This window comes from Schistocerca piceifrons, chromosome 1 (assembly GCF_021461385.2).
Source record: "Schistocerca piceifrons isolate TAMUIC-IGC-003096 chromosome 1, iqSchPice1.1, whole genome shotgun sequence".
Classification (NCBI taxonomy): Eukaryota; Metazoa; Arthropoda; class Insecta; order Orthoptera; family Acrididae; genus Schistocerca; species Schistocerca piceifrons.
Window position 1 is genome coordinate 799700199 of NC_060138.1, and position 25963 is coordinate 799726161.

Below are 25963 nucleotides of genomic sequence, written 5' to 3' on the forward strand. Positions count from 1 at the left end.
TCGGGAGGTATACGTACGGGGAAGCAATATATTCGATACCTCATCCAGAAACGCACCCTCTCGAAACCTGGACAGCAAGCTACACCGCCATGCAGAGCGCCTCTCTTCCAGAGTCTGCCACTGGAGTTCGCTAAACATCTTCGTAACGCTATCACGCTTACCAAATAACCCTGTGACGAAACGCGCCGCTCTTCTTTGGATCTTCTCTATCTCCTCCGTCAACCCGATCTGGTACGGATCCCACACTGATGAGCAATACTCAAGTATAGGTCGAACGAGTGTTTTGTAAGCCACCTCCTTTGTTGATGGACTATATTTTCTAAGGACTCTCCCAATGAATCTCAACCTGGCACCCGCCTTACCGGCAATTACTTTTATATGATCATTCCACTTCAAATCGTTCCGCACGCATACTCCCAGATATTTTACAGAAGTAACTGCTACCAGTGTTTGTTCCGCTATGATATAATCATACAATAAAGGATCCTTCTTTCTATGTATTCGCAATACGTTGCATTTATCTATGTTAAGGGTCAGTTGCCACTCCCTGCACCAAGTGCCTATCCGCTGCAGATCTTCCTGCATTTCGCTAAAATTTTCTAATGCTGCAACTTCTCTGTATACTGCAGCATCATCCGCGAAAAGCCGCATTGAACTTCCGACACTAACTACTAGGTCATTTATATATATTGTGAAAAGCAATGGTCCCATAACACATCCCTGTGGCACGCCAGAGGTTACTTTAACGTCTGTAGACGTCTCTCCATTGAGAACAACATACTGCCTTCTGTTTGCTAAGCACTCTTCAATCCAGCCACTCAGCTGGTCTGATATTCCGTAGGCTCTTACTTTGTTTATCAGGCGACAGTGCGGAACTGTATCGAACGCCTTCCGGAAGTCAAGGAAAATAACATCTACCTGGGAGCCTGTATCCAGGAAAGGACGGGGAAGGAAGTCGGCAGTGCCCTTCCAAAGGAACCATACCAGCATTTGCCCGGAGCGATTTAGGGACATCGCGGAAAACTTAAATCAGGATGGCCGGATGCGGGATTGAACCGTCGTCCTCCCGAATGCGAGTCCAGTGTCCTAGCCACTGTACCACCTCGCTCGGTCCGTGGGTATGGGGAAGTTGGTACAACGCTACGACAAACGTCTATGTCAGAGCGGCGACTGTGCAGAGAATTAGGTGGAATGTCTAGCTAAATGTTGCAAATAAAACATTTTTGACTTTGACTGGGGTTTTCATTTCACGACCGATCAGAGATTGAAAGAAAACAGTCCTCTTATGGTCCCATTTAGTGCAGAAAAAATAACCCGCGGTTTTAATCTGTTTTTAGCAGGACCAGTATCCTATACATATATCAACGATGGCGAAGGAGTAGTTTGCAGAATAGAACTAGATTTATCTTCACAAATGCCCTCATCGTAAAACATATTCAAAACCGTTGAAACACGAAGCAGACCATGACTCCATACCATGAACCAGCGATGATCTCACTACACGTGACAACTAACAGATACTCCCCCATCTATATGTTGCAACTTTACCTAACAACAGATAAAGAAATGAAAGAATACATGGTGTTCACTTCACTACAAAAAACGGGCCGCCAGTATCCCAACTGTTGTCTGCAGAGCTCGAACAACTAACTCATTAATTAGGTGACTTCCCTAGCTGCTTTGGAGGAGGTGGCCGAAAATGAGAGACTTATTACCCATTTTCCATCCCTTGTAGAATGATGATGATAATGAAAGTTGCAGGTCTTTGTAAATCACGGAATCGTGAAATGATTGTTATATTAAATTCGTATTTTCTACAGAGTAAGCAAATTAACACACTAACCAAAGATTGCCGTAACTGGGATTCGAGCGGATCCTCACTTTCTTACGGCTGTCTCTGAGGAATTACATATCTTCCTCCAAACCATTAATATTAAATTATCTTTTAGTGTTGGATTTGTTGTAGATTCACCAAAGATTGCCATTATTTTCCACGCTGATTTTATGTCAAGCCAATTAATGCTGCCATTTTTCGTGTTTATAAGTTGTCATAGGGCTGTACTGGAGGGCGGCCTGGTCTTATTACGCTCTGGCGGTAGGGTCAAATTTCCATATATCTTAAGTGCGCTATATAACTATAATATTTTCCTGCGTGCGACATTGCGTAGTGTACTTTGACGTGATAGTTTATGTATATGTAACTTATATAGTGAACGTTCCCTTATACCTGAGTAGCTTTCTGTGCACAACGGTAATATCTCATAGTGTCCGCTCAGTTTATTTCCTTACTTCTTCTATTTTGTGAGTTTCATGATTTCTTGTGCATGTGATCTTTGCACCCCTCTTACTGTTGATGTAGACAATAATGAATTTTGTCTGATGCAAGATACCCCTGTCACTAAATTAAATTAAATGTCGTGTGACTAGGGCCTCCCGTCGGGTAGACCGTTCGCCGGGTGCAAGTCTATCAATTTGACACCACTTCGGCGACTTGCGCATCGATGGGGATGAAATGATGATGATTAGGACAACACTACACCCAGTTCCTGAGTGGAGAAAATCTCCGATCCAGCCGGGAATCGAACCCAGGCCCTTACGATTGACATTCTGTCACGCTGACCACTCAGCTACCGGGGGCGGAAAATGAGTTAGTTGTTCGAGCTCTGTAGACAACAGTTGGGATACTAGCGGCCCGTGTTTCTAGTGAAGTTAACACCATGTATTCTTTCATTTCTTTATCTGTTGTTAGGTAAAGTTGCAACATATGGATGGGGGAGTATCTGTTAGTTGTCACGTGTAGTGAGAGGCTTTCTTTACGTCAGTTTTTAACGGCAGTGCTTCCATGGAGTATCGCAGCTTCTCCTTTTACGTTTCCCTCACAATGGGCGGTTGTTTCCGAATCACCAGCTTGCACTATTTCCGCCCTTTTTCGGTACTTTCGACCCGGCGTTCAGTTGAGCGTCAATGCCGTGTCCTCTCGTCAGACTGTACGACAGTTGGTCCAGTTTGACTCCGCAACGCTTTAATCGAGAAGCAACATTTTCAAGTTTCAGATTAGGTCACATCTTGTCATTATGCCATATGTTATTCATCAGGGCTGGTTACTCCATGGCTTACTGCGTTTATCGCTCCCTTCAGTAACCACCAACTGATATCCTTCTGGTTGACAGGTGGAGCTACTGTAGACTTACTAAAATTGATGCTTTGTGTCCTCTTTCAAGGTGTAATCGCACTGATACTGGCTCGTTCACTCTTAGCATTCTGCAATATCAAACCTTGCGGTACTTGACGAAGTATTTCGCAGGGTGATCCAGGAGGAATGATCAATATTCAGGGATATGACAAGAACGAGCATATGACGAAAAAATCTTCATATGGACATGTGCTCTAGTCCGAATGGTTTCCGAGATACATCACATTTCATATAAATAGTTATTTATTTTCTGTGTTATTCAGAACATTGTCGGTTCAAAATGGTTCAAACGGCTCCGAGCACTATGGGACTTAACATCAGAGGTCATCAGTCCACTAGAACTTAGAACTACTTAAACCTAACTAACCTAAGGACATCACACACATCGATGCCCGAGGCAGGATTCGAACCGTAGCGGTCGCGCGGTTCCAGACTGAAGCCCCTAGAACCGCTAGGCCACAGCGGCCGGCGAACATTGTCGGCTTTACACATGTTTACAGCACAATAGTTAGTAAATATTACAACATGAGTTCTATACATTATGAGTTAAAAAGTTTACCGCATGTAATGTTTGCCATGCACGTGTTCGTGGTACACTGATACGTACAAAAGGTCACCGTGTGCTGGTAATAGGATTACTTTGCACCATTTCAACGAAATGTTTCTGTTCTTGCACTGGTCGTTGAACTACATGTCCAGATGAAAAACGGGAACATGGAAAAAATATCTGTTTCGCGCAATATACTAAATCTCTTGGTTTTTGCTTCAAATGAGCTTTTCTGTTATGTCCCTCATTATTGACCATTCTCCCTGGGACAGTCTGTAGAACACAAAGGAATATTGATAAATGCACAAAATTCACAAACTGCATGGATATTTCAATAGCACAAAGAAAATAAGTAACTTATATGTAATACAACGCAACTTAATCTTTAAAAAAAATTTACTCTCATATTCCACAGAAAAATAATAAGGTTCTCCACTCTTGTCAGATACACAGTTTGAAATGTTGAAATCAATTACGTAAGACTGAAGCGCTGGTGATAAAGCTGTGACTTCAAAAGGTACATTGGCGTATTAAAAATGCTATTGAAAAGACAGTACACCGGTTTTACTACTAAGTTTTCCAATGTATTTGTGTAAAAAATGCGGTATAAATGTAGAAAAGTGTCATGACGATGTTGCTGATGTCAATAATAATCTCAAATATTACGCAAAAGAGACAGTTAGCCGCCAGTGGAGTGTTGGCTGATAAGAACGCAGAAGAGAGCACGTTGAGATGACGTCTGGCCGTTTTCCAGGTTCAACCGCGTGGGCTACTACCACGACATCGCGCTGCTGGAGCTGGAGCGGCCGGTGCGTCGCTCTCGCTACTCCATCCCCATCTGCCTGCCGGACAACGAGCTGCGCGACGAGCCCTTCGTCGGGACGCGGCCCACCGTCGTCGGCTGGGGCAGCACCCACTACGGTACCGCCGCCTACCCACCCACTCTACAACCTGCTAGCCAGTAGCCGCTGTACTGTACACTGAAAACGTGCCCACCTAGTCTTCTCCTCCACACTGGCCATTTATGTTATCACGATCTGCTGCTTGATACGAGGACTACAGCGAATGGTTCACGGACTGTGTCATAGGATATCCACTGCCAAAGAAGCTACACAAGGGGAAGAAAAAAAAACTCTGTTTGGGATACATATGGCCCCGATACCAGGGACTCTTTTCTCTTATCTTGCTACCTGCTGCACAATTACGGCAGACAACAGTCACTTTAGCTGATGATTAATTTTGTTTATGCTGGTTTTAAAAGTAATAGTACTATGCATATTTCGTTCGAACTGGTAAACTGTTATACTGTGCAGTGGCAAAATCCTTGCTAGTGCTAACCCGCCGAAGTTACCGAATGCCTTTCTGCGGCTTGGCTGAAAATAACATTGGTCTTCAATGGGCTAGATCTGAAATAGCACAAGAATGAAAACTATGAAGTACGGCTGAAAGCTTATGCAGTATGCACACTTTATGTGGTTGTTAGACAAAAAAAGGAAGAAGAGGAAACAAGGTACACAATGAGAGTCGTGGACTGATTTACGTATTATTTCTTGTTTAATTGCGTCCACAGTGCTACAGTATTACAGAAATGACAACATGATATGCCTGTACTGTAACATATTGCTCAACTTTCACTGCAAGAGTTTAGTTTGCGGCGATCGGGCATGAGTAAGGGATAGTTGGATAGTTAACTGAGACTTCAAGCTTCGTTGCCAAATCTGACCATGCTGCTTAAAAAAAAAAGTCTCGTTACTGTACGAATATTTAAGTTACGAAATTTAAGTCCAAAAATTTTGCTGTCAAAGGATAACAGTGCAAACAATTTTACGAGGGCTGTTTGGAAAATAAGGTCCGATTGGGAGCAAAATGTAAAGCACAGTGAAAATCCAATGAAGCTTTGTACAGATGTGTTGGGCAGTGTCTCTGGTATGCCTGTCGATCGGGTAGCTTCGCTCTTTGCAGTTCTGATCACACAGGGAGCACATAAAGATGCCTAGAACAACAGTCTCCCGCCAAGTATGAGGGTCTGGTGAAAGGTTTTGCCTGATGTCATACAGCCACGTATCATAATTGTCACACGTTTCATTCTTCATGACAGTTCTCGGCCGCACACAACAGGGGCACTAAACATGCTCCTGCAGCGTTTTCGATGGAAGGTGTTTCATCACTCACAATACAGCATTTAATTAGCTCCCCTTGAGTTTCATCTCTGCTCACATGAGCTGCTGTTAACATGAAGATAACATTTTCGCACAGACAACGAGCTATAGACGAGGATAATGAATTGGCGGAAAACACAGGAGGCTGCCTTCTGTGGCGAGGGTATTGGGAAGTTGGTACAGCACTCTCACAAATATATAGGTCGTAGCGGCTACAGTGAACTGTAAGGTGCAGCTAACTGTTTCAAATAAAACATTTTTGACTTTCGCAGTAGTTTCCATTTTGTGACCAATCGGACCTTACTTTCCGAATAGCTCTCGTACTTCGTTTATTGATTTGGTGAGTCACACACTGCCTAACAATGCCTGGACCCAACAACGTCCCTATTAACAGTTAAATTTATTCCATTTCCTGAGTGAAATTTGCCATTGTTGTACTGGTTTTCCAAATATATTTGCGCGCTGCGACAGTTCACGGTGCCTTAAAAACTATTCAAGTAATAATACATCTTACAAATGGGCGCTACTGACTGATCCCATGATTTCGGGTGTAATTACTCGCATCCTCCGCGAATAAACCAAATAATTACTCACTGTTGCTCTACTTCCAAACTCATATTTCATCAGATTAACAAACTGTTCAATTGGACGTAACCGTTCCGCGTGTGACACCAATAGCACATGACCACATTGTTCAGCTTAAAACAGGAAGCAATGTCCCTGCCGAAAAAAGGTGCGCTCAGATCCGTAAGTTACAGAGAACCAACAATGCGTAATGAGTATGATTTACTACTGTATACCATATCGATTGTAATATATCTTACTGTACTCTTTCTCGATTTATTTCACATTTGCGATTACGGCATGGGTGCTCTTCTGAAATAACCCATGAAGTGGAGAATAACACATTGTTTACTGTGAAAAGAACATCATCCTCACATCTGATCATGCTCATGTATTTTACAAAATTTATCGTCGTCTGTTTAAAAGGAGATTATGATACTCTTTATAATAATTCCTACCGAATTAAACGTGAATGCTGCACTATTTTGCGTCTATGCAGTAGTTACATGTCATACACGGCATACGCAAAAAATGGTGCAGACCTCACAGTTAATTCGGAAGGAACTATTATAAGGAGTGTCACATCTTTCTATAGGCGATGAATATCCTTTTTTCCTTAAACAGGTGAAGTGGACTATGTGAATATCGTTGGATACCAAAACAACGTGAAAAACATTAAAGGATACGTATTCATGTCCCTCATGGAAGGTTATCACCTAAGAAAGGCAAAAAAACTGAAATCGCGATTGCAAAATATATAAACCCTGTAACAGTACTGGTGCTACGTTTCTGAATCTATCAAATTCGCTCACTCGTTACGTGGCTGAAGCAAGTGTTTCCTCCTGATCGCAAAAATGTCTATGATCCTAGGCCGGCAGGCTTGGAGAATTACTTTGGAGGGGGGGGGGGGGAGAGGGAGGGAGACTACTTGCAAAACTACGTAGATTACGAAACGTTAATATTAACCAGTGCCAAAAAACTATTTTGAGAAGACTGAAGACACATTTTAGATAACGCTACTGAAAATTACCAGGGCTATTAGACATGAATAATGGGCATGCCGACACTTGATACCTCACAACCACCTGGAAGGTGGACCTGCATATTTCGTTATTTGGTGTTTCATGGAATACGCTTTATTGCTTAAAAACATTATTATTACAATTTCAAAAACCTTGTTAAAAGAATAACAACGCTCACAATCATTTTAAAAACTTGAAGAGGCTCAATCCATTAATAACAACTTTAACAATTTGTACCATTAACGGCAGGGCTTCAAACCAAGGGCACACACTTCCCAGGTACAAGAAGGAAGTCACCCCAGTTAGGTGTCGCTGCAAGCGGGTTCAACAGGCAATTTTATCAGCAGAATGAATTACACTGACAGGTACTAAATGTACTAACAGTTTCCAAGCATGGATAACACGTTAGAAAACTGGACAACGCCCATCTACATCTACATCTACATTTATACTCCGCAAGCCACCCAATGGTGTGTGGCGGAGGGCACTTTACGTACCACTGTCATTACCTCCCTTTCCTGTTCCAGTCGCGTATGGTTCGCGGGAAGAACGACTGTCTGAAAGCCTCCGTGCGCACTCGAATCTCTTTAATTTTACATTCGTGATCTCCTCGGGAGGTATAAGTAGGGGGAAGCAATATATTCGATACCTCATCCAGAAACGCACCTTCTCGAAACCTGGCGAGCAATCTACACCGCCATGCAGAGCGCCTCTCTTGCAGAGTCTGCCACTTGAGTTTATTAAGCATCTCCGTAACGCTATCACGGTTACCAAATAACCCTGTGACGAAACGCGCCGCTCTTCTTTGGATCTTCTCTATCTCCTCCGTCAAACCGATCTGGTACGGATCCCACACTGATGAGCAATACTCAAGTATAGGTCGAACGAGTGTTTTGTAAGCCACCTCCTTTGTTGATGGACTACATTTTGTAAGGACTCTCCCAATGAATCTCAACCTGGTACCCGCCTTACCAACAATAAATTTTATATGATCATTCCACTTCAAATCGTTCCGCACGCATACTCCCAGATATTTTACAGAAGTAACTGCTACCAGTGTTTGTTCCGCTATCATATAATCATATAATAAAGGATCCTTCTTTCTATGTATTCGCAATACATTACATTTGTCTATGTTAAGGGACAGTTGCCACTCCCTGCACCAAGTGCCTATCCGCTACAGATCTTCCTGCATTTCGCTACAATTTTCTAATGCTGCAACTTCTCTGTATACTACAGCATCATCCGCGAAAAGCCGCATGGAACTTCCGACACTATCTACTAGGTCATTTATATATATATTGTGAAAAGCAATGGTCCCATAACACTCCCCTGTGGCACGCCAGAGGTTACTTTAACGTCTGTAGACGTCTCTCCATTGATAACAACATGCTGTGTTCTGTTTGCTAAAAACTCTTCAATCCAGCCACACAGCTGGTCTGATATTCCGTAGGCTATTACTTTGTTTATCAGGCGACAGTGCGGAACTGTATCGAACGCCTTCCGGAAGTCAAGAAAAATAGCATCTACCTGGGAGCCTGTATCTAATATTTTCTGGGTCTCATGAACAAATAAAGCGAGTTGGGTCTCACACGATCGCTGTTTCCGGAATCCATGTTGATTCCTACATAGTAGATTCTGGGTTTCCAAAAACGGCATGATACTCGAGCAAAAAACATGTTCTAAAATTCTACAACAGATCGACGTCAGAGATATAGGTCTATAGTTTTGCGTATCTGCAGAAAGGGTTGCAGGTCACGCCACTGACTGTGGCTCTTGGAAAGGCCTTAACAACGTACAACCCTTAATAAAAATGCCTTAAGCCATAAAATACACAATCCCCCAAAATAAGTCAAAGCTGGGATGGCATACAATTTAAATGCGACTCCCAACTGGTACACACCAGCAGAACGGTGGCAAAGACCTTTAATAAATATACAATTGCCCAAAATACAAGATAAGCTGAGAACTGCAGCAGACGGCTATCACAGCCAACAAGGAAGAAGCAGACAAGTCTCACAGTTCAATGAGTGGAGTTTGCAAATGACTGTGGATCATAGGAAAGGTTCAACAGCTCACATTGATAAGTGAAAGGCCTTCAAACTTAATGTGCTCTATAAGTAGCAACAATGGGTCAAGATTTAAACGAGCAGTTAAAGAGTAGGTATAGCAAGGAGTAACTTCGGGCTCGCAGAACGCGCTTTAAACGTCATGAGCTCGCTGATTTCACCAAACAGGGAAGACTAATGGGTTCCGATTAATCGGCGACACTCTAACGACGCACACATCAAACGATCAATTTTACTTAACCTTAGCCACCACGACGCGGCCAACAGAGACGTCGTGCGACGACGGAAGTGCTCTGGACCCAGGGAACAGGAACGCTTCATCCGCGGCTAAAGCTACAACACACGTCAGGCGGGAACAGAAATCGGCGCAAATAAGCCTACAGACGAGAATACCTTAGATGTAGGAAATGTCAATTCATCACGAAAGCGACTACACTTACAAATTATAAGCTTAACACTCCTCAAAATTACTTGTAAGTTATAAGACGAAATATGAGCACCTGCTGATACGGGGGTTAAGACATACTCATCTACAGTGGGTGCTTTGCCTCCGACAAAGATTACGCTACAAATTTAATTTCGCCGCTTCAATTTGTAACAGAGAATATTGGTACACTTGCACGGAATATGGCCTGGAAAAACAAATTGCGATCAGTTACACTGACCAATGATGATACAAACAGTCTCTCGGAGGTGCGTTATCATACCAGGTCCAGTTTCACATTAACACAGACGTGGCTTGCACTATCAAAGACCCAAAAAATAGGAAAACAACGCTTAACTTCACTCAGATGTGAAGGAGCCGTGACTTGCAGGATCCCAAGCCGGGGTGTTATCGCCTCCAATATCTACAGGCAGTATTCGAGCTGCCGTAAAATTTAAGGTTGCAGGGTAGGCCAGGAACTTGCCGACAAGGTTGCTCGCGACATCGGCTGCTCTTCCCGAAACTCGTCGCTATCAATCCTTAAGCTAGCCAGCAAGGCTTGCCCCGACCGATTTAACCACTCGTTGCTTCTCGAGGTCCATACCGGCCAGGCGTACCGGGCAGGCTTAGGCCCTCAAAAGCAACAACTTGCCAGCTTATTGATTGGCGACTCCATGGCGTGTTGTGTGCACCACGACCAAATAGTGGATAGAATTGGAAGGAAAATCAGCATTGGCCATATTTTGTTGTTTTATTGTCAGAAAAATCGATTTTCGGTCACTTAAATCGATTTTGCTGACAATAAAACAACAAAATACGGCCAATGCTGATTTTCCTTCCAATTCTATCAACTTGCCAGCTACTTGGCCTCCAGCCAACTGACTGTTCCAGGGCCCCCCAATACAACACCGCACGACTCGACCAAAGACCTTAGCTCGCGACATATTATCATACCGATATCGGCAACCCAAGTAGTTAGTGGCGCCAGCGGAATGCCATGCCGCCTAAATTAAAGTCGCCGTGGCTCACATCTTTCTTACAAGGGAACCTCCCCATCGCACCCCCCTCAGATTTAGTTATAAGTTGCCACGGTGGATAGACCCTGAAAAACTGAACACAGATCAATCGAGGAAACAGGAAGAAGTTGTGTGGAACTATGAAAAAATAAGCAAAATATACAAACTGAGTAGTCCATGGGCAAGATGAGCAGCTTTAAGCATAGATAGACCTCATAAGCGCCGTGGTCCCGTGGTTAGCGTGAGCAGCTGCGGAACGAGAAGTCCTTGGTTCAAGTCTTCCTTCGAGTAAAAATTTTAATTTTTTATTTTCAGACAATTATCAAAGTTCAGGCACTCACACATAATCAACTTCGCTCTCCAAAATTCCAGGACATGTTCAGATTTGCTTGGACATATGCAGGATTTGACGGTCTACACACGGAAAAATTTGAAAACGTTAAAAACATATGTTTTGACACAGCACAGGGAAAAGTGTGCGACTGTGAGACTTTTGGATTCATTTGTTGCAGTTTATGTGACAAACTCCTATGTTTTCATCACTTTTTTGGTAGTGATTATCACATCCAAAAGAAAACCTTAATCGGGCAAGGTAGAAGATTCTTTTTACCCATTCGCCAAGTGTACAAGTTAGGTGGGTCGACAACATATTCCTGTCATGTGACGCACATGCCGTTACCAGTGTCGTATAGAATATATCAGACGTGTTTTCCAGTGGAGGAATCGGTTGACCTATCACCTTGCGATCAAATGTTTTCGGTTCCCATTGGAGAGGCACGTCCTTTCGTCTACTAATCGCACGGTTTTGCGGTGCGGTCGCAAAACACAGACACTAAACTTATTACAGTGAACAGAGACGTCAATGAACGAATGGACAGATCATAACTTTGCGAAAATAAAGAAAAATTTTTCGCTCGAGGGGAGACTTGAACCAAGGACCTCTCGTTCCGTAGCTGCTCACGCTAACGACGGGACCACGGCGCTCCTGATTTGAGATTATCTTTGACGTTGCCTCTGATCGCGTGGACTAATCAGTTTGTATATTTTGCTTATTTTTTTATAGTTCCACACAACTTCTTCCTGTTTTCTCGATTGATCTGTGTTCAGTTTTTCAAGGTGTATCCACTGTGCCAACTTATAACTAAATCTGAGGGGGGTGCGATGGGGAGGTTCCCTTGTTAGGTAACTTTTCGTACAAACAGGGAGTTACTGATGATCGTGTCTACACTTTTCATCAACGAACTCTTCTGAAAATTGGGGTTAGAATCAGTCTGATGGCGACGGTACATCGTGCAGGATCTTTGGCTACTAGCAAGATGGCTTCCCCATGTTGTTCCCAAGGAAGAAAGGATCTGCACTTACACCCTGACCGGATTGCAACCATATGTACACCTGTGTTCCTCGGTGGCCTATCTTCAGGCGTCATCCGCTATATGCACAGGTGTCTGCAACAGTTGCGGGTGACAAGACAGAACAAAGACAAAAATAACAACGCGATTTGTTATCGCCGGGAACTCAGGACGCGGTCACTGCAGGCGCTAGTCTCGACGTCTGGTGGCGTTAAAGTCGATGGCAGGAGGCACAGCCAGCGGAACTATTTCCCTCCGCGAGTCACGTGCCAGAGAACAGTCCGCTTTGTATACCTCCGCCTCAGCAATGCTCAGGCTGGCGCACGGCGTCCGAGAACCCAATCATAGTTGGGAATTACGCTGGGAAATCGCGCCGACCGCTCAGTGGTTCCTCATTGAGGGTAACAGCCGACCAGCGGCGACCTCCGCCGATCTGACGAGTCATTTTCTCGGCAGACACTGGTTTACAGACCTAGGCCTCGTGCTACACCTCACTGTTCTAGGACTTCATCACGAACCTTCTCACTGAGTTGAAAGATAGTGTTTTCTCTTTCCTGTAACCCACATACACTATACATTTGCTTGGTAGTGTTATTTCTTCCTATAACTGTACTCTGAATAAACGTGTTATTACTTCCGGTCTACTTGATTGTTGTTTCATCTGTATGCACCAAATCCTGGTACATAACACATCAAAGGAAAAGACTTGAATTTGTCTGATGACAAAGAAACGACACACTTTCTGGCTGCTCTAGTGCCATTACACCGTGTAGACGGCACTATTGGCCTATTTGCTTACGACCCAACCATCATGTTCCTTCCACAGGATGTCCTGCATAGTAACGATGGATATGTGCCTTGCTACACTACCAGTAGTGTCCTCAAATGACTGAAAGAGACCAATGAAGAATTGCATCCCTGAGCTTATCATACACAGGACCAAATGATTTTCCTCTTTGTTGTGCGAACCCTCCTGCGCACACCTCTATGGGAAGTACTCCAGACAGGGTGCCCACAGGTATCTACAGATTCTTAACACTGATTATCGTCACTTCCAGTTCAACTAGATTTTATTTGTGCTGTTAACAGGTGTAATATATGCTGTTAAGAGTTTGAGAGGCAGCATTAGGGAATGATTGACGGTTAGAGGGGAAAGAAATACGATAGAAGGGAATGGATAATTTTGAGAGATTAAATAGAGAAGTCAGCAGAGGACCATGTACATAGACAGACAACGCCTGATAGAAATTCTTATGAAACACAGGAGATACTGAATTTCATTGATGGAACGATGAAATGTGCAAAAATGCAGTAAATGAATCAGGTGAAAGAAAAGACGGACGTTTAAAAATGAGACTGACAAAAAATGCAAAATGGTGAAGGATGAATGGATACAGGACAAATGCAAGGTTGTAGAAATATTCGTGACTTGGGAAAAGGTAGATGGCAGCATAAAACATAAAGATACCTTTGGAGAAAAGAGAAGTAGTTTTATACAGAGGAGAGATGGCAAGACAGTACTAAGCAAAGAAGGAAAAACTGTGAAGTGGAAAGAGAATATAGAAGATCTACGTAAGGGAAACAAGCTCGAGGACAATATTACAGTAAAAGTAGAGGATGTAGGTGAGAATGAGAAGGAAGAAAAATTTTACAGAGCACTTAAAGACCTTAGTGGAAACAAGGCCCCTGAAGTAGACAACACTTCCTCGGAATTGTTCAGTTCCTTGAGAGCGCCATCCTTGATAAAACCAGCAGAAGAATGGAAAAACTTAGAGAAGCAGATTTTGGGACCAGAAGAAATGTAGGAACACGCGAGGCAGTGGTATCTTACACTTACGCGTTATATTCGAAAATACATAGGAGAAAGGAAACTTATATTCACAGCATCTGACGATTTTGAAAAAACATTTGACAATGTTGAGTGGCCTACACGCTTTGAAATTTTGAAGATAGAAGGGATAAAATACGGAGAGCGAAAGGTTATTTACAACTTGTACAGAAACCAGAGTGCAGTTATAAGAGTCGAAGGACACGAAAAGGACAAAATAAGATTGCAGTAATAACGGTCGAAGTACAAGAAAGGGAAGCAGTAGTTGGGAAGGGCGTGAGACAGGATTGTAGCATATCCCCGGTATTATTCTGTCTGTACGGTGAGCAAGCAGTAACGGAAACCAAGGAGGAATTTGGAAAAGAAGTGGAAAAGAAATTACATCTTTGACGTTCGTCATTGTTGTCGTAATTGTGTCAGGGACGGCAAAGTATTTGTAAGAGCAGTTGAACGGAATGGATAGTGACTTGAAAAGAGGATATAAGATGAATATCAACAAAAGTGAAACAAGGGTAATGGAATGTGGTAGAATTAAGTAGTAAATGAGTTTAGCTACTTGGACAGAAAAATAACTGCTATGCCGAAGTGGAGAGGATATGGAATGGAGATTGGCTGTAGTAAGAAAAGCTTTTTACGAAAAAGGGGATTTGCTAACATTTAATATAAATTTAAATATTAGGAAATTTTTTCTCAAGTTATTCGTCTAGAGGGAAGTCTTTAATGGAGGTGAAACGTGGACGATGAGTAGTTGAGACAAGAAGGGGCTAGAAGCTTTTGAAGTGTGATGCTGCAGTACACTGCTGAATATTGGATGGGTAAATCGAATAACTAATGAGGAGGTATCGAATGGACTGGGGAAAAAAGAATCTATGACACAACTTCACTAAAAGACGGGGTCGGTTTACAGAACACATTCGCAAGCATCACGGATTAGTCAATTTGATAACGGTGAGTAGTGTGGAGGAGAGAGGGCGGCACATAACAAATGTAGAGGGAGACTTAGGCTTGAATACAGTTAGCAGATTCCAATGGACGTAGGCTGTAGTAGTTATTCAGAGATGGAGACGCTTGCATAGGGCAGACTAGCATCGAGAACTGCATCGAATTAGTCATCAGACTGAAAAACCACAACTGTAACAACATTAACAACAAATAATCTTGATAATAGCATAGCTTTCATAATAATGTTTATATGACTGCGAGGCATCTGTTCCTTCGGACATGTCCAAAGGAACAGACACCAGCCATTCATATAACTGATTCGCCTTGGTGGATAATGATTCCACAACCTTCAGTACGGATGCACACTTACGTTCGACCTCCAGCGGGAATCTAAAATTAGCGAGCATCTAGCTGGGACATGGACGGCAATTGCGGATATGTGGCGCTGGGTGTGAATGTGAGTTGGCCAGGAGAGTGTCGGGATAGTCCACGCATTTGCAGTAAAAGCTGTGTCCGGGTGGCGCAGTGGGTAACGCAACTGTCATGTAAGCAGAAAATCTTGGGTTCGGGTCCGATTCGACACGGCATGTTCATCTGTCGTCGTTGATTTCGCATATAGTCCGATGCAGCTGACATAGCTGATATCATTAGTTCCTTCCCTTTCCTTTCCTTTCTCTCCCCTCCACTTTCAATTTACGTAATGGACGTCGGCCCACTGGAACAGGAATCCTCTACAACAAGACCAACAAGGGAAGAAGCCTCTGAAGTAAACTTTCAGAGTGTCTAACACAGGTGCGAAAGACTCGAGTTCCATTTCCCACACCATAAAAGGTTTTTCCTTGGTAGAGGTTTGAAGTGGGATGCACTCAGTCTGTGAGGATAACAGACGAGCTAATTCGAAGGGCAAGTAGAGGTTCTGAATGGAGAAAATTAACATTTGCAACCAGAGACCAGTATGCTAGCCATATTCATTCCAAGGAGGAGAATTAGGGAAAGTAAAGACAGTGCAAGTTATAAATTTAAATATAAATGTGATGATTTTCTTGACCCAAATTTTATTTCCATTTTGTGCACTTGAATGACTATCAGATGGCAATGTCTCAGTTACAGGTACTATTTTCTCTACCCATAAAAGAACACTAAAATCACGAAAGAAGAACACTGAAAGTGTGGAATGATAGAGCTATCAAGTGTTGGCATTGTCGTCGTTTTGTGACATTCCAATAACAAACGGTAATCTGATATTTCTTTCAATGTTTCAGTGTTTCTATCTTCGGATGATGCGTCGATTCTCTGTGTGATAACAGTGTGGCACAGAGATTCTGCACACTCAGAATTTGTGAACCCTTAGGACCATACAGAGTTCGAGTTCAATCAATTCTCTCCGTAAAACTCGTTCTGGCAAACAACACGTTGCTTTTTGTGCCTACACTTACGTACCCTAAATACACTGCCTGACATGATACAGAGAACGGTCACTTGACTTACCATAGGCTTCGCACACAATATGTTACACCTGTACCTACAACAAATTGTGAATCAAAAAGGTGTTAGGAGTTCTCATTGAACCATGTTCTATAGTCAACATTTACTTTGCCTCGGAAGTTTGGTCGAACATTAGTTCGGAAAACACCTAGGCACCGGCGTGCTGTAATTATTTTTGTCTCTATACAGACATAAGCAAGCGGCGACCTGCGTCAAAAAATTATTTTCTGCTCATCAGTATAGCGTACCGGCCGCCAATGTCACGGAGGAGTTACGTAACGCCTAGTACTTAGCTTGATGGTTCTCCATGTAATGTAGCATTATTTCCATGCGCCAGAAAAAGTTAATGAATAAGAAAAGGAATGTAAAGTGAATCTGTTACTCTGAAACGGAATGTAGGTTCTTCAGAAACTTCCTTACGAATTAAAACTGCTTATTGAACAACAACTCGGCTCTAACCTGGACCACTACTTTTCGCATTACAGCCTGAGTTTTCCAGATAAGACTCATGACTTACATAAAACCTTTTATATCTATCTGCACTTTTCTATAGTATTTTTAATATTCCCGCATCCTGTTGCGTCGTAGATCGTAAATGAGCGAAATGTCGCAGTAGTTAAGACTTTGGACTCGAATTCGGGAGGACAGCGCTTCAGATCGCCGTCCGACCATCCAAACTCAGTTTTTTTTTCGCGGTTTCCCTAAGTTCCTTAAGACAAATTCCTGAAAGGTTCCTCTGGGAAGGTCACGTTCGATTTCCTTTCTAAGTTCAAGAATTTGTTCCATCTCTAATGTCCTCGTCGTCGACACGACGTTAAACGTTAAACTTCCTTGCTTCCTTTATCGATCGCGTATGTAAAGCTCAATCTGGATCGTTTCTGTGATAATCTGTGGTGAGCTAAGTCTGCTGCAAATTTTGTATAGAATATGACAGGTTTCTTAGAGATTTTAGCTTTTTTCGACGCTACAGACAGTAATACCTGTTTATGCATTTTTGCAGTGGCGCGGGAAGAAAGGTGGCGCAGTATTTCTGCCTCTTCGTTAGTAAAGGAATACGTTGAAACGTAATTCAGCAATTCTACTTTTGCTTTGCTCCCTTCAGTTTCACCTCCTGCGTCATACAACAGTGCCTGGAGACTAACTGTGGTGCCACTGGCAGCCTATACGTATGACAAAATCTTTCAATAAGATTCGGCTTCATACATAGCCCTCTTGAGAGAAAAATGTTTCTCACTCAGCGTCTATTATAGCCCTTGGCTTTATTTTACACCTATTATACAGTAGTCACTGTTTGTTCAGAAGGTTTTTACAGTGACTGAATACCATGGAGGATCCTTCTAATCACGAACTTTTCTTCTAGATACATAGTTATCCAGTGCATGGTTAACTTTTCTTTTAAACTTAAGACGCAATTATTCCTCTTGCTCCTGCTCAGGGGCGAATAACTGGATTTCTTCTTTGAGATAAGACGAGACTATCTCTTTAAGTAGCTTACTGAACATGTTAGTCGTTATTTTTGTTTTATCTGCCTTTTGTACATCATAATCATTGTTGGTGCAGTTGCCTCATGGTCGCTGATTCCAGATTCAATACGGACGTCCTCAAAGATGTCAGGTCTATTTGTTGCTATTAGGTCTAATGTATTTCTGTTGTGCCCGAAGAAAGAAAACCACCCCAGTTAAGCGGCTCAAAATACCCCTTGGATACTGCTATACAAACGTGATCAGTAACAACCTGAAAAGCTTCCAAGGGTGTTGCAAAGTACGCTGTACTGAGAAATAATTGTTAAGAAAAAAAATTCGGTACGTTACCCCGTTTCGGATTTCATTAGCACTGACGTTAGCCAATCAGGTAAATGAGCGTGCAAATTGAAACACTGTTGTTGTTGTTGTTGTGGTCTTCACTACAGAGACTGGTTTGATGCAGCTTTCCATGCTACTCTATCCTGTGCAAGCTTCTTTATGTCCCAGTACCTACTGCAGCCTACATCCTTCTGAATCTGCTTAGTGTATTCATCTCTTGGTCTCCCTCCACGATTTTTACCCTCCACACTGCCCTCCAGTACTAAATTGGTGATCCCTTGATGCCTCAGAACATGTTCTACCAATCGATCCCTTCTTCTAGTCAAGGTGTGCCACAAATTTCTCTTCTCCCCAATTCTATTCAATACCTCCTCATTAATTATGTGATCTACCCATCTAATCTTCAGCATTCTTCTGTAGCACCACATTTCGAAAGCTTCTATTCTCTTCTTGTCCAAACCATTTATAGTCCACGTTTCACTTCCATGCATGACCACACTCCATACAAATACTTTCAGAAACGACTTCCTGACACTTGAATCTATATTCAATGTTAACGAATTTCTCTTCTTCAGATACGCTTTCCTTGCCATTGCCAGTCTACATTTTATATCCTCAATCGAAGCATTTTAACAACTGGTAACACATTGACCCACAGATGTCTGTGGATTACCGCATTTTAGCGCGAGCTAGTGCTTCAATTACTACTACTACTACTACTACTACTACTACTACTAACAGCACGCTCTAAAATGCGGTAACGCGCAGACTTCTGTGGGTCAATGAGTTACCAGTGGTTAAAATGCTTATTTCCATTGAAAATGGGCCTTTTTCGGAAGTGGAATTCAGTTTGATGAAACCAAACGATGAACATGTTGGGGGAAAGTGTCTCTGGCAGGCTGTTTGTATTTGCACGTACATAGGCGTTATTGGCTAACTTCAATTTGAATTAAATCGGTAACGGTGCAAAGTATCAAATTTTTTTGTTAAAAATTATTTCTCAGCACAGCTGACCCTGCAATACTATTACCATGCTCTTCAGACTGGTTCTGACCACCCCGTATGGCTCTTACTTTCACGATTACTAACATTTTGTCTTAAGTCCGAAGACTGGTTTGATGCAGCTCTCTGTGCTACTCTATTCTGTGCAAGCCTCTTTATCCCCGAACAACTACTGCAACCTACATCCTTCTGAATCTACATCATCATTCATTCATCTCTTGGTGTCTATCTACGACTTTTACCATACACACTTCCCTCCAGTACTAAATTAGTGATCCCTTGATGCCGTAGAATGTATCCTATCAGCCTACCACTTCTTCTGTTAACGTTGTCTCACAAATGTTTTCTCTCCCCAATTCTCTTCAGTACCTCCTCATTAGTTACGTGTTTTACCCGTCTCATCTTCAGCATTCTTCTCTAGCACCATATTTCAAGAGCTTCTACTTTCTTCTCGTCTAAACTGTTTATCGTCCATGTTTCACTTCCACACATGGTTACACTCCATACAAATACTTTCATAAAAGACTTCCTAACACTTAAAAATATTCGACGTTAACGAATTTTTCTGCTTCAGAAACTCTTTTCTTGCCAGTACCGGTCTTTGGTTCAAATGGCTCTGAGCACTATGGGACTTAACATCTGAGGTCATCACTCCCCTAGACTTAGAACTACTTAAACCTAACTAACCTAAGGACATCACATGCAGGATTGAAACCTGCGACCGGAGCGGTCTCGCGGTTCCAGACTGTAGCGCCTAGAACCACTCGGCCACCCCGGTCTTACCGGTCTTTGTTTCATATCCTCTCTACTTCGGCAATCACCAGTTTTCTATCTGCCCAAAAGGCAAAAGTCATCAACTACTGTAAGTGTTTCGTTTCCTAATCTAATTCTGTTAGCATCACCTGATTAAATGCGAGTACATTCCAGTATACTTGTTTTGCTTTCGTTAATGTTCATGCGTGTATGGAATGTAGCCATGTATGGAAGTGAAACATGGACGATAACTAGTTTGGACAAGAAGAGAATAGAAGCTTTCGAAATGTGGTGCTACAGAAGAATGCTGAAGATAAGGTGGGTAGATCACGTAACTAATGAGGAGGTACTGAATGGGATTGGGGAGAAGGGAAGTTTATGGCACAACTTGACTAGAAGAAGGGATCGGTTGGTAGGACATGTTTTGAGGCATCAAGGGATCACAAATTTAGCACTGGAGGGCAACGTGGAGGGTAAAAATCGTAGAGTGAGACCAAGAGATGAATACACTAAGCAGATTCAGAAGGATGTAGGTTGCAGTAGGTACTGGGAGATGAAGAAGCTTGCACATGATAGAGTAGCATGGAGAGCTGCATCAAACCAGTCTCAAGACTGAAGACCACAACAACAACAATGTTCATGTTATATTCTCCTCTCAAGACGCTGTCCACTCCGTTCAACTGCTCTTCAAGATCATTTACTGCCTCAGAAAGAATTCCAATATCATCGGCAATCCTAAAAGATTTTATTTGTTCTCCCTGGAAATTGAATCCTACTCCGAATTTTTCTTTGGTTTCCATCACTGCTTGGTCAGTGTACAGATTGAATAATGTCGGGGATGGGCTACAAACCTGTCTCACTCCCTTCACAAACACTGCTTCCCTTTCATACCTATCGACTATAAGTTGTAAATGATCTTTCGCTCCCTGTATTTTACCCCTGCTACCTCCGGAATTTCAAAGAGAGTATTCCATTCAGTATTGTCAAATCTTTGTCTAAGTCTACAAATGCTTTCCTTAACCGATCTTGTAAGAAAATTCGGAGGGTCAGTACTGTCTCGCGTGTTCCTACGTTTCTCCAGAATCCAAACTGATCTTCGGGCCATGGTCGGCTTCCACCAGATTTTCCACTCTTCTATAAAGAAGGGGCGTCCAAGTGAAATACAGTCACAAGTGTAAAGTAACGGTAACGATTTTATTAACTCAAAAATGTAGTTATACACCGTACACAGACACAAAAACAGTCGCCAAAACTGTTGCACATTTATCCCGTTGCGACACTAGCCTGTCGATTCCATCCTTGAAGAAGGTAGTAGGCTGCTGTCGGATCCATGTCTGGACCCAGTCACACACTTCGTCGTACGTTGCGGATCGATATCCGCTAATAGCTTGTTTTAGAGATCCAAACACATGAAAGTCATACGGTGAAACGTCGGGACTGTACGGTGGATGTTCCAGAGTTTCCCACCGAAACTGCTGCAATGTCGTCTTCACGCATTGGCCGTGTGTGGGCGGGCATTATCATGCAGGAGGATAACGCCATTGGACAACATGTCTCGGCGTTACGACTTGATGGCTCGGCTAAGGTTCTGTAAAGTGCCTTGATAACGCTGGGCTTTGATAGTTGTTCCCCGTTCCAGGAACTCGACACGCAGTTCCTGCTTACTCGCCTGCCTGTTCGGCAGTGGCGATAACTTGTGTGACCACCTTCTCTTCGGCGTGAAACCACACTGGCGCTTCGCAACATCAAACGATGGGCACGTGTCAGTCTCTCTATCAACAGATGTGGCCACCATACCCGCAGTTACGTGGTTCCACCTTACGTGTAAGGCAGTGACCAGGTTTCATTGGAATGAAGCTAATATTTTGCAGCCAAGACTTATTAAACTCGTACTTCTGTAATGCTCACACCTGTCAGCACCTACTTTCTTTGTAATTGGAATTCTTATATTCTCCTTGCAGTGTGAGGGTATTTCGCCTGTCTCATACAACTTGCACACCAAGTGGAAGAGGTTTTCGTGCCTGGCTCTTCGAAGGCTGTCAGTAATTACGACGGCATGTCGTCTACTCCAGGGATTTTGTTGCGACTTAGGTCTTTCACTGTTCTGGCAAATTCTTCTCTCATTATAATATCTCCCAACTTATCGTCATTTACGACATTTTCCATTTCTATAGTATTGCCCTCAAGTACATCTCCCTTGTATAGGCCTTCTATGTACTATAACAATGTGTTACCGAGACGAAAACATTCCTGGAGGTACTTAACTATTTTTGAACTTTGGTAAAGGAGAAACGCTGGTGAATTTTGAGCTTGTCGGTCTGATAGGGCTTTAGCACACTATTACGACTGTCGGCCCACCTCAATGGCGTTCATCTGCTGTAGAAGCTGTAGAATCCGAGAGGATATTCTAAGTTTAGACATAATGATGTTCCTCGAACCTTATGACTGCTTAGTGCCAACCAGCTTGGAACCTGAAAACATTGACGACCAGCTCATACTTTTCTCAGATGACATCCTGAAAGCCGTGGATCATGGCATGCAGGAGGACTTAGTATTTCTTGACTTCCGGAAACTATTTGATTCGGCACCAAACCAGCCAGTATTAAGAAAGAGACGGCAAAATGGGGTATCAAACAAAGTCTGTGACTGGACTGAGGAGTTCTTGGTAGGGATGACGTAGAATGTTACCTTGGACTGAGACTTGTCTACAGAATTAGAACTAACTTCAGGCATGCGTCATGGAAGTGTGTTGGAATCCTTGTTATTTATGTCTATAACTCTATTATCCGACAGAGTACTCACCATTAACAGCGTCAGACTCCGCACGCTATGGAGCCCCCGAGGCGTTTGGAATTTAATCCAGGGTAATAACTCAGCTTCTGGTGTTAAGAAACCTTGAGTCCAAACCTGGATTTCCCTACCGTCGAAATGTTGCCGATGAAAATGTATTCACCACAACTATTCTAATTGGATATCTCCCGAACGGGCGCCACCACACGGGCTTGTGCTAGGAACCTTGCCCATAGAGATTAGATTAGAACTTGTTCCACAGATCATGAATACGACACTTCGTTATGATGTGGAACAAGTCAGGTTAATAAAAGGTCTCTATACAAGATATTACATTACACAAAATTTTCCATGACACTTGATATTTTTAATTATTTTTATTTTTGGGTGTGGGAAAATTACCCACTTGCTATATCCAAAAATTCATCTAATGAGTAGAAGGAGTTGCCATTCAGAAATTCTTTCAATTTACTTTTAAATGCTATAAGGCTATCTATCAGACCGTTGATGCTATTAGGTAAGTGACCAAAAACTTTTGTGGCAGCATAATTTACCCCCTTCTGAGCCAAAATTAGATTTAACCTTGAGTAGTGAAGATCATCCTTTCTCCTAGTGTTGTAGCCATGTACACTGCTATTACTTTATATATTGTGAGGCTACAGTGAAGATCCCTAGCTCTTTAAATAAGTGTCTGCAGGATGATCTTGGATGAGCTCCAGCAATTATTCTGATTACACGCTTTTGTGCAATGAACACTCTTTTACTCAATGATGAGTTACCTCACAATATTACGCTATACGAAAGCAGAGAATGAAAATAGGTGTGGTAAGCTAATTTACTGAGATGCATATCGCCAAAATTTGCAATGACCCTAATAGCATAAGTAGCTGAACTCAAACGTTTCAACAGATCTTCAGTGTGTTTTTTTCAGTTCAACCATTCATCAATGCATACACCTAGAAATTTTGAATATTCTACCTTCTGATCGAAGTATATATTTATCAATGGTGTCATTCCATTTACTGTGTGGAACTGCATATACTGTGTTTTGTCAAAGTTTAATGAGAGCCAATTTGCAGAAAACCACTTAATGATTTTCTGAAAAACATCGTTTACAATTTCATTAGTTAATTCTTGTCTGTTGGGTGTGATAGCTATACTTGTATCATCGGCAAAAAGTACCAGCTTTACATCTTCGTGAATATAGAATGGCAATATATATATGGCAATGGCAATGGCAATGGCAATATATATTAAGAACAGCAGAGGACCCAAGACTGAACCTTGTGGCACCCCATTCTTGATTGTTCCACAGTTTGAGAAATCACTAGTTTTTTACATATTATGTGAACTGCTTATTTCAACTTTCTGCACTCTTCCAGTTAGGTATGATTTAAACCATTTGGGCGCTGTCCAATTTATACCACAATAGTTGAGCTTACCTAGAAATATTCCATGATTTACACAATCAAAAGCCTTTGAGAGATCACAAACAATCCCAACGGGTGACTTCCGGTTACTCAGAGCATTTAATATTTCATTAGTGAAAGTATATATAGCATTTTCCGTTGAAAAACCTTTCTGAAAACCAAACTGACATTTGGTAAAACTTTATTTTTACGAACTTGTGAAGCTACTGTACAATACATTACTTTTTCAAGAATTTTGGATAAGGCAGTCAGAAGAGAGATTGGGCGGTAGTTGTTGACATCAGACATATCCCCTTTTATGCAGTGGTTTAACAGTGGCATACTTCAGTCTATCTGGGAAAATACCCTGCTTCAGAGAGCTATTACATATGTGGTTAGAGGGTCATTTAGTACAATTAATAAGTATGGCGAGAGAGTAATGAGACGGTTAAGGATATGGGCTCATAATCGGGAGTAACGAGATTCAAATCCCCACCCAGCATTCCAAATTTAATTTTTTCATACTTTCTTCACCTTTGCTCAGTCCAGGTTTTTCTCGATCTCCGATTTCATCGTCAAAGAGACGGTAAACCTTAATCTCTCTTCCTTCCTTCCTTCCTTCCGGAACGATTTGCTCTGTGTATATAAGTGTATCTGTGTCTTATTGTCAGGAACATTTATTTGTAATACATTCCTTGTGAAGAGTTCTTTCTATGAGAACCTCCAAAAAGAAATCTAAAACTTAACTGCAGGCATTTTATCATCAAAATCAGCCTAGAAAATGAAGCTTAGAAACATGCAAATATTGTCTCGGCAGGTGGCAGAGAAAGTACTGTTCAGAGGCAGGCATCCATCCCCGTGTGGCGCAATGAGGACTGCGACAGGCGGTACCTGCAGGACATCACCGAGAACTTCATCTGCGCCGGCTACGCCCAGGGAGGGAAGGACGCTTGCCAGGTGAGCCCACACCATCACGTAACACGCATCCTTTTTAGCTCTGAACTGTTAGAGCAGCAGCTAAGCACGGATAGTGTCTAATGAGTTACTGTTAACTGTATGTTACTAAAATTTCAATGTCGCCTTTACTGTAAGTTAAACAACCTAAGCGAAATGCAAATACAGATATAAAAATAGAGTGCATGCTGATACAGTAAATTACAACAGAAGTGACTGTTCAGCGGCGGTGCAGACGTAGTATTCTTGTTGTGGAGGCTGGTCTTGCTCCGTTTGCTACAATGACATTCTACTGTTGGTCAGCGGCGTTGTCAGACTACTGGAGTTGGTGGTCAGGAAGTGCCAAACGAATGAGGAATCCGTATTGAATAATCAAGTGAGGCAGCAGTTACTAAACATATGTTACTGACTGTTTAACTGTAGGGTGGTTTTCCAAAGTTTTCTTGAGTAGGATGTAGTTATTGCTTTACAATGCAGAATCGACGAGCCTAAACATCCACTTCGAATACATCAATGTAGTGATCTGTATCCAGAGTGTGGCGTGTTCTGATCCTACGAATTTTTATCATTGTCTAATAATCTCGATTTTGATGCATGATAAACTATAGTCTTTCCTTAGTATCTTTTATTACGTAACATAGGGGAAACACTGCCA

The 25963-nt window shown here is 42.3% G+C and overlaps 1 protein-coding gene across 1 annotated transcript in view; it reads left to right on the forward strand.

Annotated features, from left to right (window-relative positions):
• LOC124775194 (proclotting enzyme-like) overlaps positions 1-25963 on the forward strand; it is a 158213-nt gene that overhangs the window by 120973 nt on the left and 11277 nt on the right. Inside the window, exons 8-9 of the mRNA XM_047250036.1 lie at positions 4495-4661; positions 25172-25311. Coding sequence (XP_047105992.1) covers positions 4495-4661; positions 25172-25311 — 307 coding nt within the window. The remainder of the gene's footprint in view (positions 1-4494; positions 4662-25171; positions 25312-25963) is intronic.